Raw genomic sequence first — 16,476 nt, 5'->3', positions numbered from 1 at the left:
CAGAGTTACGAGCTACTTACAAAGTTACAAGACCTGTATGAGCTACAGCTGCTCTACCAAGGCATGCAGGAAGAGCAGAAACAACTGATACACAATCAAGAAAGCGTATTAAAAGAACAATTAGAGCTGCACAAAGAGCTGCATCTTTTCAAAGAGTCTCATTTCCAGGAAGTGTTGGAGAATCCAGAAGGTTCCAAATCACTTAAGTCCTCAAAATATGTCCACGACAAGGTAACCATAGCAAGAGGCAGGGAGGCGGTTCTGGGGACAGCAGGGGAAGGGGCCGCACAGCAGGGTCAGTGTTAGGAAGGCCTGTTGGGCCAGGAGTCAGGATGAGACTGGAGCCCTGACCTGCCCCAGCCATGACTGCCCATGGGCTGGCTCCTGGAGATGGGGCTTCAGATCCGGCCTGAGGACCCACCACGTGCATGCCCAGCCGCAGTCCTGGGAGCACTTAGGACCGGGACGACCCGGAAGTCTGTAATTGCCTGATAATTTGACTCGACCCATTTAGCGTCTCGTTTTCCAGATGTATAATACCATTGTAGTGTTTGGATTGCTTGGGACTGACTGAAGGTGTCATCCTTTTCTCATGAGATGGTTGATAATTGAGAAGTACACTTTTCAGTGATAAGATCTATAACCTTTTGGTGTTCTACATAAGGCCAGTATGGGGCCATTCCTTTCCAAAGGAAGCGTCCCAGCATGAAGAGTTCTTGATACTGACCATACTGCTTTCATCGCAACATTGGCAAGAATAGCAGCCAGGTCAGGGGGGTTAGACACCAGCAAGGGGCCATGCCTCTGAGGGCTCACCGGTGGACATCTCCATTTAAGTCTTTCAGGTTTGGGGGGTGAATTTGGCCTGAGGGCTCAGTGAGAGCAAGGAAGAGCAGGTAGACTGTTTCAGTTTGGGCGAAATGAATTAATTCGGATATTAGCCAGGACAGGGAGACCCAGGGAATAGCAGGAGTCCAAACTGAGATTTGATCAGATTCCGGGGGCATCGGATTTCAGCCTAGATAACACAGGGACCAGGGACCAGGTATGAAATGTTTCCTTGATCGATCAGATCTTGTCTTGGGCATCTGTAGCCAAGAAGCCAGACTCAGAGGGTCTGGGGAACATTCCCAGAGTCCAGATTCAGAATTGGGGCAGGAGGTCAGGGACTCGTAGTGAGACCTTGATTCCCTCTTCTGAGGAATGCTCATATTCCAGGCCAAGGCTGGGTTTAGAGCTAGAGGCAGGGTACTGCGTCTAAAGGCCGGGCTAATGGCACACCTGACTGGGAAGAGGGCACGTGTTCTCGAGACCCACTCAGCACTGCTCCAAGGAGAGGGATGAGTGCAGAAACAACAGAATTGGGAACCCGGAAACATTGGAGTATCTTCCCTGGGGAGATTTTCCCATGAGCAAGAAACTGACCCACGCCAGTACCCGTAGGCTAAGTTGATGGCCTAGGCTGTCCTGGGGCTGGAGTGAAGGTGTGCAGTTCTCTAAAGTGTGCTCAGACCTCTGCGCCAGGAGGGGTGCAGCTCGGACTGCAGTGTCCGAGTAACGATGCTGTCTCCCACCCACTCCCGGCAGTCCAAGATGATCGCCTCCCACATGCAGACTCTGCAGGACCTGTACGAGGCCAGCCAGACCGAGCAGGAGCTACAGCAGCAGGAGCATGGCCGGCTCCTAGAGGAGCGGAAGAGGCTGCAGGCTGACTTGCAGCTCTGCCTGGAAGAAATGCAGTTGCTCCAAGCCCGGTCCCCTTCCATAAAAACTAGCCTTGAGTCCTACAGGAAGAGTTACGGTAGCAGCATTGACTGCAGCGAGAGCTTCGGGAGCAACCAGCCCAGTGAGGAGAACTTCCTCAAGAGCTATGACAGCGGCACCAGCACCACCGAGACCTGCCTGAAGAGTTACCGCACCAGCAGCAGCAGCAGCGTCGTCACCATTAAGAACGGCGGCGGTAGCTCGGACACCTGCTACAAGAGCTATGCCAGCAGCACTGACGGTGAACCTGCTGAGCCTGAAGATGTAGAGGTAAAAGGAGCCAGCTCACGCACAGACAGGAGAGAAGGTTCTGACCTTGTTAAGGAAGGGCCTAGCAGAGTGGGCGGAGGGCAGGTGCTCCCCAGGGTGCCGTCATTCCTCCCCGCCCTCCACAGAGCTTCGATGACATGGTTGCTGAGGTGCTGGTCAAGCTGCAGGGAGTGCAGGCCATGTACCAGCTCAGCCAGGAGGAGCACATCCGGCTGCAGGAGCGGATGGGGACGCTCCTGGACCAGCAGAAGGAGCTGAAGGAAGAGCTGGACGCCTGTGAAAAGGAGTTCAAGGAGTGCTGCGAGTGCCTTGGGAAGCCTGCTGCCGCCCCCTGTGACAAGAATGAGGTAACGGCTCTCAGGGAGGCAGGGGTTCTTGGAGGAGTCCCTAGAGCCGAGGCGGTCGGAGCCATTTCAGAGAGGCTGAGGAGAGAGGGACGTATAGTTAGCGCCTTCCTGGTCAGACGGACACAGCGGGCACTGAGGCCCAGGAGGCCGGCAGTCTGGACATTTCTCAGGTGCCCACCGTGCTGGACTTTCCGATCTTCAAGACTGAGTTTTTTCCCCTCTGCCACTTCTGTTCTCTTGTTTGCACTATTCCCCAGAGCACTTCTGTCCAGTTGTATTTTTCACCTGCCAATTTTCTTTAGTTAGTTTGCATGGGTTTGACTTGTCTCTTCAACTAGATTGTAAGCACCTCAAGGACAGGGCCCTGCCTCCTCCTGGATCTGTCATAATGCCAAGAAGAGTGCTCTGCATCCCCTGGCAACGGGACAGAAAGCGTCGTCTCTGAGCAAGAGCAGCCCACAGTCCAGCAGGGTCCCTGTGTGTGCAGGGGAGAGGGTCAGAGAGCAGACCCGTGGGCCTAGGTTGGCTAGTGTAGATGCCTACCAAGGAGACCCTGATGTGCTGCCGGAAGTCAGGGAAGAGAGACCAGAGGTTAGGGAGCAGGATTGGGAATTGCCGCTCTTTCCATGGCGAAGTGCAGGTGCCCAGGTGCACTCTCAGGTGTCCAACACGGTTCCTTCGGTGATTGTACCAGTAGAGATACAGTTTGGGTGAAGTAGGAGTTCCCATCAAAAGACATGATGGAATGAAGTCCAAGGTTCAGAAGGGGTAGCCCTATAGTTATTCTTCAGACAGGTCACAGTAAAAATACCATTTAAGTCATCTTTTGGTCATATTAGATGTAAACCACCAGGTGCCTCAAGTGAGGGAAGAGTTCTTTGTAAAACTGCTTGAGAGGCTCATTTCCCACAGTTTGAGGTTTTCTCTCGGTTTTAATAACTTGTCCAGTGTCATTAAGTGGGACTGAGATGTGAACCCAGGCAGCCTGGTTCCAGAGTCCACACTCTCAGTCATTATGTTCTGTTGCTAACTCCCCACGTGCTCTAGCAGGGACATTTCTGAGGCAGTGACCCCAGGCAGGGCCCAGGTGGACTGCGTAGGCCAGGCTGTGGGTAACGGGCTCCACTACCCGCAGATCAGAGAGCTGCAGGCCAAGCTGCGGGAGCTGCAGCTGCAGTACCAGGCCAGCATGGACGAGCAGGGCCGGCTTTTGGCCGAGCAGGAGCAGTTGGAGGGGCAGCTGCAGTGCTGCCAGGAAGAGCTTCGCCAGCTCAAAGAGAAGAGGTCCTCTGTCACCAACGGGAAGAATGCCAACAAGAATGTGAATAAGAATGCCAATGGGGTTAAAAATAAAAAGGTGTCCAAGGCGAGCCTGGGGAGTTCTGAGAGCAGGCAGGTGAGTAGTAACCCATGTGGCCAGAAGCAGAAAGGTAGATAAGGTCCTGGGAAGAAAAATCATCTCCCACCATTCTGACCAAGTGAAGTGTTTGTAGAGAAGTTTCTGGGGTCTCTAAGGTGTTTAGAGCAGATCCATCTCGGTTCCAGTTTGGTGTACTCCCTTTTCCTGTGAAGTTAAGGGGAGAGCAGAGTGCAGACCACTCATGCGGAGTTACAGCCGGCCCCAAAGGACCACAGCTGCTTCCGTGAACCCAGCCCAACTTCCTGGGGCCCCTGTGCTTCCTGGGTCACATGCCCAAGGGAAGGACCAAATGGATGAGAAGAGAGGAATTTATTCAAAGTAGTTACAACCACAAGTGGAAGAGGAGTGGGTAACATAGGAGTCACTGTGCAGGGGCAGGAAGAGCAGGCGAGGTGAGAGCTCAAGAAGCTTTAGCTCTCGCTGCTGTCCAATGGCCGATGGCCAGGTAGACGGACCGGTCTAGAGAGGCTGGGGGTGACTGCCCTCCACGCTCTGATCAGTCCCCGATCACCGTGCTGCCCACGCACCGTGAGGACATGGGGCGATGTGTTCTGAAGATAGTTCAGCATTGTGCTGAGGGTAGGGATCTTGGCAGGTAACAGCATCCCCCATCCTGCCCCACCTCCACCCGCAGAATGTGGACGTAGTGCTGTACTACAAGGCCAGCAACCCCGATCCAGACGACCTACCCAATCTACCCGATCTACCGAAAGAGGAGAAGAAGATGGAGGAAAACAGGGAGGAAACTGAGGAGGAACCAAAGGAGGAGGCCCGGGATGAGCTAGTTTCTGAGCCCCCTGCTCCCGTAGAAATGAAGGCCACAGAAGATGTGGAGGAGGGATTTGAAGAGTCTCAAGACCAGGAGGGTAAGGAAGAAGACAACCGAGATGAGGAGGACAACAACCCTCGCCCTGAAACATCCGAGGAAAACCCCCTCAAAATTTCTGAGAGCAGAAAGGTAACCACAGCCAAAGGCTGGATCGTGTGGGAAATGGGTCCTTGGGCTCAGATGCCCGTGTTCAGGGTGATCCAGCCTAGGATGGAATTGTACAGGAGTAGAGGCCAGTGAGCTCTGTCTGAGGCAGGGCACTCCGGGAAAGCGGAGATGGAGACGGGATTGGAGAGAGTGGTCTCTCTGTGGGAAATGGCAGCTTAAACTAATTTGCTGTGGAACTGTATTGCAAAGACCACCTTTGCTGGGAACCAGGGTGGGGTTACTGGAATTCCATCTCTTCATTTATGTGGTAGCATGTTACTTATGTCAGGAGGGTGCTCCCCCTGCCTTAGTGCATTAGTGCACTAGGGACGCTGACAGTACAAGGCCTTCTGTCAGCAGGACCAGGCATTCAGTCCCCATTTCCCATGGTGCCCTTTAAGTTTGACCTTTGCTGTTGCCGTTAGGAGAGGGTGGAGGGCTGGTGTCACCCACTGGGCTCTGTATATTACAAGGCATGAGCGTGGGCGCCTGGAGTGATCAGAAGTGACAGAATATTTCACTCTGGAGACCAAACAGTTCCCTAACCCTTTAGTTGCTGGATTTTAAGAGGTTGGAGTGGGAGTATCCTGAGTCCTTTACCAACAAAATATAAAAGTATTTCTGTATGTTAATAACCAGTTCATCTGTACAGGTATGTACCAGCTGAACTCCTGCCCTGGTTGAGGTTAACTGGGGGCTCTGGCTCCCTGAAGAGATTGAGTACTTCCTGAATAAGTCCAGGTTCTTTCTGTCGCTCTAAACAGAGGGGAAGAAAATAAGTCTCTTGTGGTGGGGTGCCATAAGGCTCTCTGGGATTTTCTGGCAGGCCAGCCTGCAGCACGGCTGAGGACCCAGCATGCAGTCCTTGTTACCGGGTCAGCCCATTACTTAGGATGGGAAGTGGGAGAACCGCAGCCTCTATCCCGGTGTTGGGGCCTAATTTCTTTGAATTCATGGCATTCCACCAGGTGCTGGTTTAGAGCCTCAGAGACTTCCTGGCCTTGGGTGCCATATTTCTCAATGCCAGACCTGATATTTTCTAAGTCAAGCACTTCCTGTGGAGGTGGCCCTTTGGCCCAGGGGCTCCTGTCTCCTTTGCAGGCAGCTCTGTTGGCATGTGTGTTATCGCCTGCAAACACAGTTTGTCTCTGGAAGATTGTTGCAGGCAAAGAACTGACCCTTCTCCATGGTTGACTGTTTTAATGCATTTTGTCTCACAACCACAGCATTACACTCCTAGGGGATCCTAGGGACCAGAGCCCAGAACACTTAGAGAGTTGGTGGCAAACAGCCAGAACAGGGGCTGACAAAGGGACAGGTGGCCTGGCAAGAGACGGGCTCTTCCTAGGGTGGCAAAGTATACATCCTTCTCATCTGGAGAGCCCAGCTTCCTCCTTGGAGCTTCACTTTTCCACAGTTAACCGACCCACAGGCAAGGTCTGGGCGCAGAGCACCCACTTGACTGGTTTGAGAGGGAAATGAAGCCGGAAAGCTGGACTCACCACCTGGTTGACACCTATCCGTGTTGAACCTTCTGGAGGCTGCCAGTGGGAAGAACCAGGCCGGATAGCAGAGAAGAAACCTGCTGCTCTCGCTGACCAGTTATTTAATCTCTTGATCTCTCTCTCTTTTCCCTTTGTTTTCTCATCTTCGTTATCTGTTGAATTCATGTGTTTATGTCTTTTTACGCCACCTTTCTTTCACCTCCTGTCTCTCCTCGCGCTTCTTTCTCATTTGATATGTTGCAGCCATCCCCTGCCCCCAACCCCCCCATCTTCTCCTTGCCTCTTGTAGGCCTGGTGATCATATCGGCTTTGCTCTGGTGCTGGTGGGCCGAGACGTCGTCCTAACGCAGGTACTGGTATTGTGTCTTCTTCCGAGGGATCGAGGGAGGGTGCCCTGGCCTCCCCTCTTTTCCTTTTCTCTCAGCTGCTTGCTTCTTGCTTTTGGAAATCTGTGACTTCTTGGAGCATGTCTTTATAACACATAGGGAGTTGGAATGCCCACTCTGGACATGGTTTGAGCTTCTGTCTTCTGGCTGGGAAAAGTTTTGATGATCCCAGCACTGTTGCTGCTTCCAAAGCTGCCCAACTACTTGTGATGAGCTGATGTCTGTCTGTAAGGCTGGCCTGGTGCTCTTTGTTTAGCCCCAGAGCCAAGCACTCACTGTTGTAAGTGCCCAGGCTGGCAAAATAAGGACTCACCACCGCCCCTGTTGGGTGAGAGAGGAGGTCTAAAGAGCTGTGACTCCCGTAGGGTCATGTGTATTTGGGGAGCCTCAATTCATCCTTCAACCTTGGTAAAAATGGAACTGAAACCCCTACCATATTATATACTTTCTACTGAGAAGTTCTCTGGTTTGGGGCTTTTGGTCTTCAGAAAAGTGAGAATAGGAATGCCAGGGATTTTTTCTAGTTCTCTCTTCGGGGGCCAATTCTCAGCTGGGCTTCCTGGAGAGAATGTGGTACTATATTGGTGAAAAGTTTCCACCAACCAGAGATGCCAGTGTCTCAGGAACCAAGGCTGGTATATTCTGGGCACCTCCCAGTTGGCCAGTCCATGTAATCTGGTACCAACAGGGTACCAAATTCAGGAGGCAGGATGTGGCCTTATGGCCCAAGGTAAAACCCTAGGGTTCCCCCTGCCTTCGAGAACCATAAACTCTTCTCAGCCTGTTTTAGCTCCTTTCTTATGCTCCCCCTGCCCTCTCTCACCCTCCTTCTCACTTCCCAGTTAGTGGAGTATAGTTGGCTTAATGCACAGGTTCAGAGTGGCAGCTGAAGCATTTGCTGATAGCTTTTATCACCATTTCCTTTTTTCTCTTTCCTCCCCACCCCCTCACTTTTCCCCCTCTTCAGCTCTTCTCCTTTTAGGCATTACACTTACACCCCATAGACAGTCTTCAACTTCTTTAGTGACAGGTCTCTCCCTGTACCCGTTCCGTCCCTGTCTGCCCCTTTTTCTAAGTCCCTATGGGATGAGGCCCAGATTATTCAGCTACAACCTTTCTCCAGCTCAAACTCAGCCGGGCCCAAGCAGAGTGAGAGGAAGGAACTCCTGGTTTAGGGTCCTCTCAGGGGAGCTGGTCATGCCCAGAGCCTGCTGCACCAAATACGCAGCTCCCCAACCAGGAATCGAGGTAGCATAGGTAGAAACTGCCTGACAAGGTGGTCAGAGAACTTGGCTGCGTCTGTCTCTGCTTCTTACAGCTTGGTCCCTGGGGGCAAAATGCATAATCTGAATGTCTATTTCTTCAAATATAAGCAAAAGATAAAACCTCTGCCTTCCCCACTGAGGATCAGATGAGTTCATATATGTAAAAGTACTTTACAAATGATAAAACACCACATAAATAAAAAGAACAGACACTTATATAAGGCATACTCTGTGCTACGGCTGTCCTAATCACTTTATCTATAGTTACTCATTTAAATCTTACAACAACCCTATTATTAATTTGGTATGTGATAAAACTAAGGCACAGAGAGGCTTAGTAATAGAGCCAGGAAATTGTGAATCAGATTCTAAGGACTTAACATATAAAATTAACAGATAAAATTCCAATCCTGATTTCCCTTATCTCATTTTCAGCCATTTTCCTTGGTTGCTTCCAGGTAATTAGGAAGATACCATACTTCTCTTTATGCAGCCTCCCATCACAATGTTAATCTCATTCATGTATTATAAAACCCTTTGCATGTTGCATATGCTAAGTGACCCCTCCCCATTCTCTACCTGTAGTTGCTTTTGTGGATTCAAGACAGAAATTTTCATTTATCCCCATTAGAGATAATCCACTGATCTATCCTTTGAGGTGTTTTCTTTTTAATCTCAACTCTGGTTTCAAAATATTTCCTTTCCCTACCAGCTTGTCATCCTCAGGGGTGACAAGCCCTCCCTCATAGTCTCATCCACGTCACAGGTGAGGGCCGAGCATCTCGAATGTCATCTCACCAGGCTTTTATCCAGCTCATTGGTCACATAACAAATGGTCACACAACAAACCGTGCTGTCATCCTACTCACTCCCTCATGTTCTCTCCAAAGATATCATGGAAAACCTTGTCAAGCACCTTAAGTCCAAAACATGATTTTCTTGATCTGTGAATTTTTTTTATTTTTTAAATTGAATTTATTGGGGTGACATTGGTTAATAAAATTACACAGGCTTCAGGGGTACGATTCATCTGTGGGTCTGTGAATTTAGTGACCCAGTCTGAAAGGAAAGCCTGACATGACTTACCCCTTTGTGATACTCGAGCCAGCCCTTTACTCAGCCAGCCTGGACTCTTGCCTGTGCCTGGTATAAAGGATGCCAGTTCACATGCATGGGTTCAGCACTTTCCACCCTTAAGAACCCCAGACTGGCATTTGTAGCAATGCACATTAGGATATAAGCATCTGAGCATGTCAGTATTTTTCCTAGCTCCCTTTTCAGTTATTTTCTTACATGAATTATTCTGTATACCCAACTCCAACATTGTTTTGCTTCTCACTTCATATCTTATGTTCTTTTTAGTAACTGTTTTTACAAGTATAGGAGGTTTTCTTTGCTCTTTATAGCAGGCTTAAAATCCTCCTTTTAGGTTCATTATTCTCTGAGCAAATGCATTCTTAGCATTGATGGGCTATATTCGCCTTTCCCTAAAACTGTATTTCTGTTATGCCATAGCTTACGACTTAAAACTCAAATTCTGTCTTTCAAGTAATACAGTAAAAAGGTAATAAAATTAGGAACTACTTCCTCAAGTATGTATTTTCTTGTTCAGGATGTCATGTTCCCTGAATGAATCAGCAGGATTTGCTGTAGTCAGCAGGGCCTGGCAGCCTCCCAGAGCCAGTGACCGGCTTCCTTGAATTTCCTTGAGCCACCATCATTCTCCGCAAAGGTTTTTGGCTGCCCAGGGCCTCATATTGGCCTGAACTCCGTGGTGTACTTTCTTTATTTCCTCTCAGTCTTAGTATCCTCTTGACTCTGGGTTCATTCTCCAGGAATTAATGAGGTGCAGCTGCTTTTCTTAAAGGCCCACATTTACCCTCAGATTTTTGCCATGGTAGCCAACCTTCCCCATTACAACCATTTGGATACTCTGAAGTCTGGCTCCTGAACTTGCTTCTACACACAGGAACTGGTATTCTCATCCCATGGGGCATGCAAACAGGCAGTCACCTTAGGTGGGGCACATAGGGTCACTCCAGGTACTAGTGGTGCCAGGACTCAGACCACATTGTCTCCAGCAGTTATCCAGGAGGTAAGAAGGAGTGGGCCATGATGGTCCTGAGGTGTCTCCAGCACCGGTAGGCAGGGGATGTCTGGCTTAGGGGAGGGTTCAGAAGGCTGGGCACTCATCATTTGCCTTTGGTCCCCACAGAACATGTTTGGGATGTGGAAGCCTATGGTGTTCTTGGCTCTTGCAGCTGTGGCTCTGTATGTGTTACCCAACATGCGACACCAGGAGGCAGAGTTCTGCCTCATGGAGTGATGGCAGACCTGACCTGGGCCAGCCGCGGGGGCAGATCCCCAATGGCTACTACCCTCAGCTTTGGGCAGGACACACTGTGCCGGAGCCCCACCCATCCACATGTCCCAGTGTCCCCATCTTCTTAGCCTCAGTCACCCAGGCTGGAAAGGCTTCTGGGGAGCTGCTGGCGCCTATCTCCTGCCTCGTGTAAGATCCTGAGTTCCTTGTAATTAAATATCAACCTAACTACGTGAGATTGTGTGGCTTCTGATTTGTTCAATACCTCACAACACAACCAGAACAGAGCCGTTTCCTTAAACCAGGCACCTCACATAAGGGTCTGACTCCTAAATATGATTTCTCACCCCAGAAATGACCCCAGAAATGAAGCTGTCTCCTGTGCTGCCAGCCAAATCACAGATGGATTGGTCTGTACATATTAACACACTCTCAGGGAGCTCATCTGAGCACAGAGAAATGGAATGAACTGGGTACTTTGTGTGAGGGGGGCCCAATGACCCGCCCTTAGGTGCTGTGTCCACACCTAGCTATTCGAGAAGAATGCCCTGAGAAGATCTGCGAGTGAGCCTTCGTGGCTTAGTCCTATGACTTCTCAAGGGGTTTGCTCTTAGAGGAAACTTGATTAACCACTCGGGGGCCTGGCGATAAACAGGCCACACACACAAAAGCTTTACTGAAAAGTTTAATGAAGGGACAATGTACAGAAGGCAAAGTTGAAAACCAACTTTGGAGCAGTAAAGTCCCCAGACACCAGCAACAGTGGAAACTGGCTACCATCCCAGGCCTGAAAAGGGGCCCCAGACACGTGGAGGCCAGAGGGAGATGTGGTCCTTGTCAGAGCCACAGATAAAGGGGCAGTTTATGTGTCCCCACCTTCTTCCCACCCCAGGTTCCTGTTGGTACCTCTCATTGGCTGAGCCCTACTGGGAGCCAGAGGCAGAGGTGCCCATGTGATGTCATCTTTCTAGGTCAGCCTCCTGGAGTTCAAAGCAGGGCAAAGGATGGAGAATGGGTCTGAGTGGGGACAAGCAGAATGTGAGGGTAATTTATGAGTGTCCTTGTTTAACATTCATCCCGGTGGAATGCTTTGTGATTGGTTGTTCTCATCATGAAGTTTCCATATGAAAACCCTCAAGTATATTCATAAGACCCCCATGACTACTGGTTTCCTGAGACCCCTCTCTCTACTTCCTTTCCACCTGATGCCAGAAGAGTCATTCACTGAACTATCCAAAGCAACCTATAAAGCAAGTCTGGTGGTGGACACTGCTAAGCACTAAGTGAATTCAGCAGCAAGGCCACTTAGAATAGATTTTTAGATTGTGTGCAGCCCAGAGGAGTGACAAGGCTGAACTGGGTGGGAGTCCATCCCAGCAGCCCTGGGGCCAGTGCTGAAAACAAGACCAGCCCTTCGAACAGGGCTGCACCTAGGCAGATTGACGGCAGTGCCACACGTCCCTTTTGCCCCCCTCTGAATGACTTTAAAGATAGCGCTGATTTAGGGTGGCCTAGCTTCTAGCTACTCCAAGTGTGGCCCGCAGATCACCATTGTAAGCTTGTTGGAAAGGCAGCATCTCAGGCCCCCTTCAGACGTGCAACATAGAACCTGCATTTAAACAAGATCCCCAGTTGGTCAGCAGGCCCAATAAACTGTCAGAAGCACTGCCTCCGTTATATTGGACGGTGTGTGCTCCGTTGGAACCTAATTGAAGTTCCCTCACAACTCACTGGTGCCATGGTCCCTGGCTCCTGGTTGTTTAGTGTAGTGAAACCCTGCTATTTATCGACTTTAGTCACCAGTTGGCTAGAGAACTTATATGGTGGAAAGGACTAGAAGGTTACCTACCACCGTGGATCACTGATTTAACTTGGAATTAATCAGAAGTCAAGATGGAGGTCATGGTCTGGTAGGCAATCGGCCTCAGTCAGGACTTTATTGGTCCTTCCCAGGCCGAATCTAGAGCCTGGGCAATGACAGGAAAATGATCCTGCTTTTCCCCAGCCTTTTTGCTTAGAGCTCTTCCTTTAGGACACTTGCCCCGTTAGCTCATTTTATTTTAAAATATATTTTTATTGATTTCAGAGAGGAAGGAAGAGGGAGAGAGGGATAGAAACATCAATGATGACAGAGAATAATTGACTAACTGCCTCCTGCATGCCCCCCACGGGGGATCGAGCATGTGCCCTGACCAGAAATCAAACCGTGACATCCTGGTTCATAGGTCAATGCTCAACCATTGAGCCACAACGGTCGGGCCCATTGGCTCATTTTAGAAAGCCATTCTCTTCATCTTTTTGAGCTCTGACTCCTGGTCTTGTTGATATACTTCACCAGAGTAAAGAGGCCTCTCTGTGTTGAATGTATTAGTCACTTGAACTAGCTTTACGTCTACAGGGTGTCTCTTAGAAGCCAGGGCAACAGGCACCCAGGCTGAGGTACAGATAGAACCAAGGACTCAAACCACCTTCAAGGACCTCCAGTTCCCCCCTCTACAGCCCTCTGCATAACTGCTTCCTTTCTGCTCTCTCCCTGCACAACAGCCCCCTCTGCTTTCCCGTCCTGGGTCACGTGGTACAGTATACCATCTACTACTCCTGTCAAGGATCAGCTGCTATTGGGGGTCAGGGTGGGTGGTTCCAAAGATCAGAAGTACTCTGGTTCTGATGCTGGCAGGTGGAGTGTTAGGATGTAGAGAAGGGAAGAAGGAAGCATGGTGGAGATCCTGGCTGTGGACTCTACCGGGGATAGAGACAGAGCTGGGAAGAAGACCTAGCTCCCCAGAACCCATAGGCTTTCCAAGATCCCAGCACAGGAAGCAAACTAACTTATTTTCTGATCACCTACTAGCTGCCAGGCACCATGCTCATCATTTTACATTACCTCCTTTCATCTTCACACATAAAAAATCCCTATGAGACCACTATTAACTCTATTTTATTTTTTAAAAATATTTTTATTGATTTCATAAAGGAAGGAAGAGGAAGAGAGAAAGAAGCATCAGTGATGAGAGAGAATCATGGATCGGTTGCCTCCTATACAAGCCCACACGGGATCGAGTCTGCAACCCAGGCATGTGCCCTGACAGGGAATCGGATCATGACCTCCTGCCTCATAGGTCAACGTTCAACCCCTGAGCCATGCCAGCTGGGCTATTAACTCCATTTTAGAGATGAGAAAACTGAGGCCCAAAAGAGTGACATCACCTGCCCAAGGTTACAGAGCCTATAGCTCTTTCCATATTACCACATTGTCCCTGGCACCTGGGTCAGGGCCACAATCAGTATCACTGACTGATCAAAGGGCCTGCTGTGAGCCTGGCCAGCCTGCTGTTTCACAGGTGACTGTGAAAATGTCCCTGGCTCCAGAAAAACATGGCCCCTTGGGCCTGCTCATTCAGACTCTGCGCAGACCTAGTTAAATATGGCCACTGTCAGTGGCGGAGGAGCCGCGTCCCTTGATGGGAGAACTAGGGCCAGGTGGAAAGCCAGGCAACCTGTTCCCCAGAGACAGGTCAGCAGGTGGTGAGTCAGGGGGCTATAAACGGCCTGTGGCCCCAGCCACCACTGCCCCAAATACTCAGCTGATGAAACCCCCTGTAAGCCCCTCTATGAGCCCCCACCTGGCTCAGGGAGGGACACATTGGCCCTCAGGGAGGCCACTCCACTTGGCAGGCCCCAGGACCAGCATTGTGCACGGTCTGTTCCAGCCTCATGGCCGGGCCTGGGGCCTGGGCTCATGGGCTATATTGAGGGCTGAGTCACCAGCCTGCCCCTGGGTCAGGCTGCTGTGACTTGACTGGCTGGCTGGGGCCTGAGTCAGGCCCCGATTTATCCTGGAGAGCAACAGGCTCAGGTTTCAGGGGGGTAAGGAGGGTTCCGGGAACCATCCTTGGCACTAGGCACCTTGCTCTGTTGGACCACTCACTCTGGGGTCTCACAAGGACCTCTCTAGGAGGGAGGGAGTGAGCAGCAGGAGAGAGACTTCCTTCTCCACTCGGCGGCTTCCCTCTGAACATGCCACCCCAACAGAGGCCCTCACCTGACTGAGGGACCTCAGGTGACACCCACAAAACAGGTCCACGAGCCACGAGGATGTGTACAGGGGCTGTTGGCTCCAAGCAAACCCACTTTACCCTGTTCCCTCCTCCCAGCAGCTCAGAGAGAGGCACCCATCCTTTCTCAGATCCGTTCCCGTTTCTTCATCAAGGCTTCAGAGACGACATCACTGAGCCCTCCGCCGGCACCTCGGTGGGGTGTCAGAAGTGCCCTTACACACACACACACACACACACACACACACACACACACACTCAGTCCCTTGTGAGACCTAGCTATGTGTCATGTGTCCCCAGAGCTGGGCATCTCTCCACGGGAGAACTCAGCCTCTCAAGTAGACAGACAGACAGCTCTGATGCTTGGTGGCTGGTTTGGCCATGGGACAAAGGTGGTATGGGGTAGGGACAGTGCTGGGGATAGGGAGGGGGTGCCAATAGGAGAGCGGAATTCCTGAGCACCTCGTCACAGGCAGCCGACAGAACATGAGCCTGAGCCTCGGGCCCAAGCTATTTATACCTCGCCTGTCACTATCAGGGCCCCCACAGCTCCCCCCTCCCAAGCCCCACACAGCAGGCCCCTTCTCTCCTCCTCCCCCTCCCTACCTAATGAGAAGGGAAAGAAATCATTCATGGACCCCTTTCTCAATAAGCACTGCCCCCAACCCCCTGCACTTCTTCTGAGCTCCATAACTAACGGGGATTGCCCTCATTCTGTCCTTCAGAGGGAAGACAGCCTTCAAAGCTTCCCATATCCCCTTCCTTTTCACGAGTCTGGGGGGAGAAGAGGAATAAAGTAGACTGATTCACCTATAAGGTCCCAGAACCTTCCCAAATTTCAGTCATCACATAGCTTGAGCTGGAGGCTGTCTGGCCCAAACTTATTTGGTCTTGAAGAATAAGAAAGCTGAGGAAGTCTGGCCCAAAGGGGGTACCAGGGGTACATGTATGTTACAGCATTATGGAATATATGTTCTCTTCAAAATTTTTATTTATTGATTAATTTTTAGAGAGAGAGAGGAAGGGAGAGAGAAACATTGATTTTTGTTGTTCCACTTGGAATAATAAATTGGTTGATTCTTGTATGTTCCCTGACCACGATCAAACCACAACCTTGGTGTATCAGGGTGCTCTCTGCCAACTGAGCTACCTGGCCAGGGCCACATGTGCTGTTTTATGTAAGTCCACTCTACAGCTCTGTCGTCCAGGCCAGCTCCTCTGTTTCAGTGCCTCGATTTCCTTGCGGTCACCATTCCCTAGCCTCCAGCCGCCCTCTGCTTGCTCTGGGCCCAGTCCTGCCTAGGCTTCCTGGCTGGCTTCCCCGGGCTCTCCCTGCCCACCAGCCTCTGTCACGTTTCCCCTGGCTGCTCTGGGCAGTGCTCTCCCTGTTTCTGTCTGGCGAGCCCGCCCTTCACTGGAAGGATCTGCCCTGTAGCCCAAATGGGCACATTGCCCAGGGGGCTCCCTGCTACTGTGGGGCAGAGTCTCTCCCTTCCCTCTCATCACCTTGGTTGAGTCAGGCTTGAAGGTGGGGGGGGGGGAGGGGGGGGCGGGAGAAGCACATTGTGACTCACTGGGTTCTCTTTTCCTGAGCTCAGCTTCATTCTGAGGGGATGAGGCCAAATGGGCTGGTGACAGGGACACTGAGTCAGGGGCAGCCTCCCTCTTTCTCCTGGGACCCCGGATTTGGACTTCAAACGAGGCTTTTCTACCTGTAAAGTGGAGCACCCCCAAAGCCTTCTCCCTAAGTGCCCCGCAGTGTCCCTACTTCCTCTCAGTTTCTCTCTACCCAGCACCCACATTTCCCTTCCCCGTCCCTGTCCGCAGGTGGACAACACCCTGGCCTAGGAGCCAGGCTCCCTGTCAACGGCCCTGCCGCCAACTCATCCAGAAAAGTCGGTCCACCCCACATGAGTGTGTTCTGCACCAACCACTGGCCTCAGTTTCCCCATTTTTGTCTTCAGTCCCGCGGGACGTGGAGGGGGCATATTTCATCTCTGATTGGCAATCCTTAGTTTTGGGGTGTTGGGTGCCCACCCCCCTACATTCGGGCGCAGCGCCCCGGGACCAGCCCCGCCGCCCCTCCTTGGCAGGGGGCGGGAGGCCCCCTCGGGCTGCGCGGGCCGCGTGGGGGCGGGGAGGAGGAGGCGGGGCGGGCGGCCCGT

The 16,476-nt window shown here is 51.3% G+C and overlaps 1 protein-coding gene across 8 annotated transcripts in view; it reads left to right on the top strand.

Annotated features, from left to right (window-relative positions):
* CCDC136 (coiled-coil domain containing 136) overlaps positions 1-10,475 on the top strand; it is a 28,285-nt gene extending 17,810 nt beyond the window's left edge. For 2 of the 8 annotated variants that reach the window (XM_079785927.1, XM_079785926.1), the window contains 4 exons: positions 1,588-2,034; positions 2,160-2,381; positions 3,517-3,777; positions 4,436-10,475. In XM_079785927.1, the coding sequence (XP_079642053.1) occupies positions 1,588-2,034; positions 2,160-2,381; positions 3,517-3,777; positions 4,436-4,870 (1,365 nt within the window). In that variant the 3' untranslated portion in view covers positions 4,871-10,475. Of the gene's footprint in view, positions 1-3; positions 232-1,587; positions 2,035-2,159; positions 2,382-3,516; positions 3,778-4,435 lie in introns of all 8 variants that reach the window. The other 6 variants (XR_013814288.1, XM_079785924.1, XM_079785922.1 and 3 more) reach the window with 6 other exon arrangements.
* Positions 10,476-16,476: the final 6,001 nt, after the last annotated feature.

This window comes from Cnephaeus nilssonii (assembly GCF_951640355.1).
Source record: "Cnephaeus nilssonii genome assembly, chromosome: 12".
Taxonomy (NCBI): Eukaryota; Metazoa; Chordata; class Mammalia; order Chiroptera; family Vespertilionidae; genus Cnephaeus; species Cnephaeus nilssonii.
The sequence above is the reverse complement of the archived record's forward strand: the minus strand, read 5'-3'. Positions and strand labels throughout refer to the sequence as shown.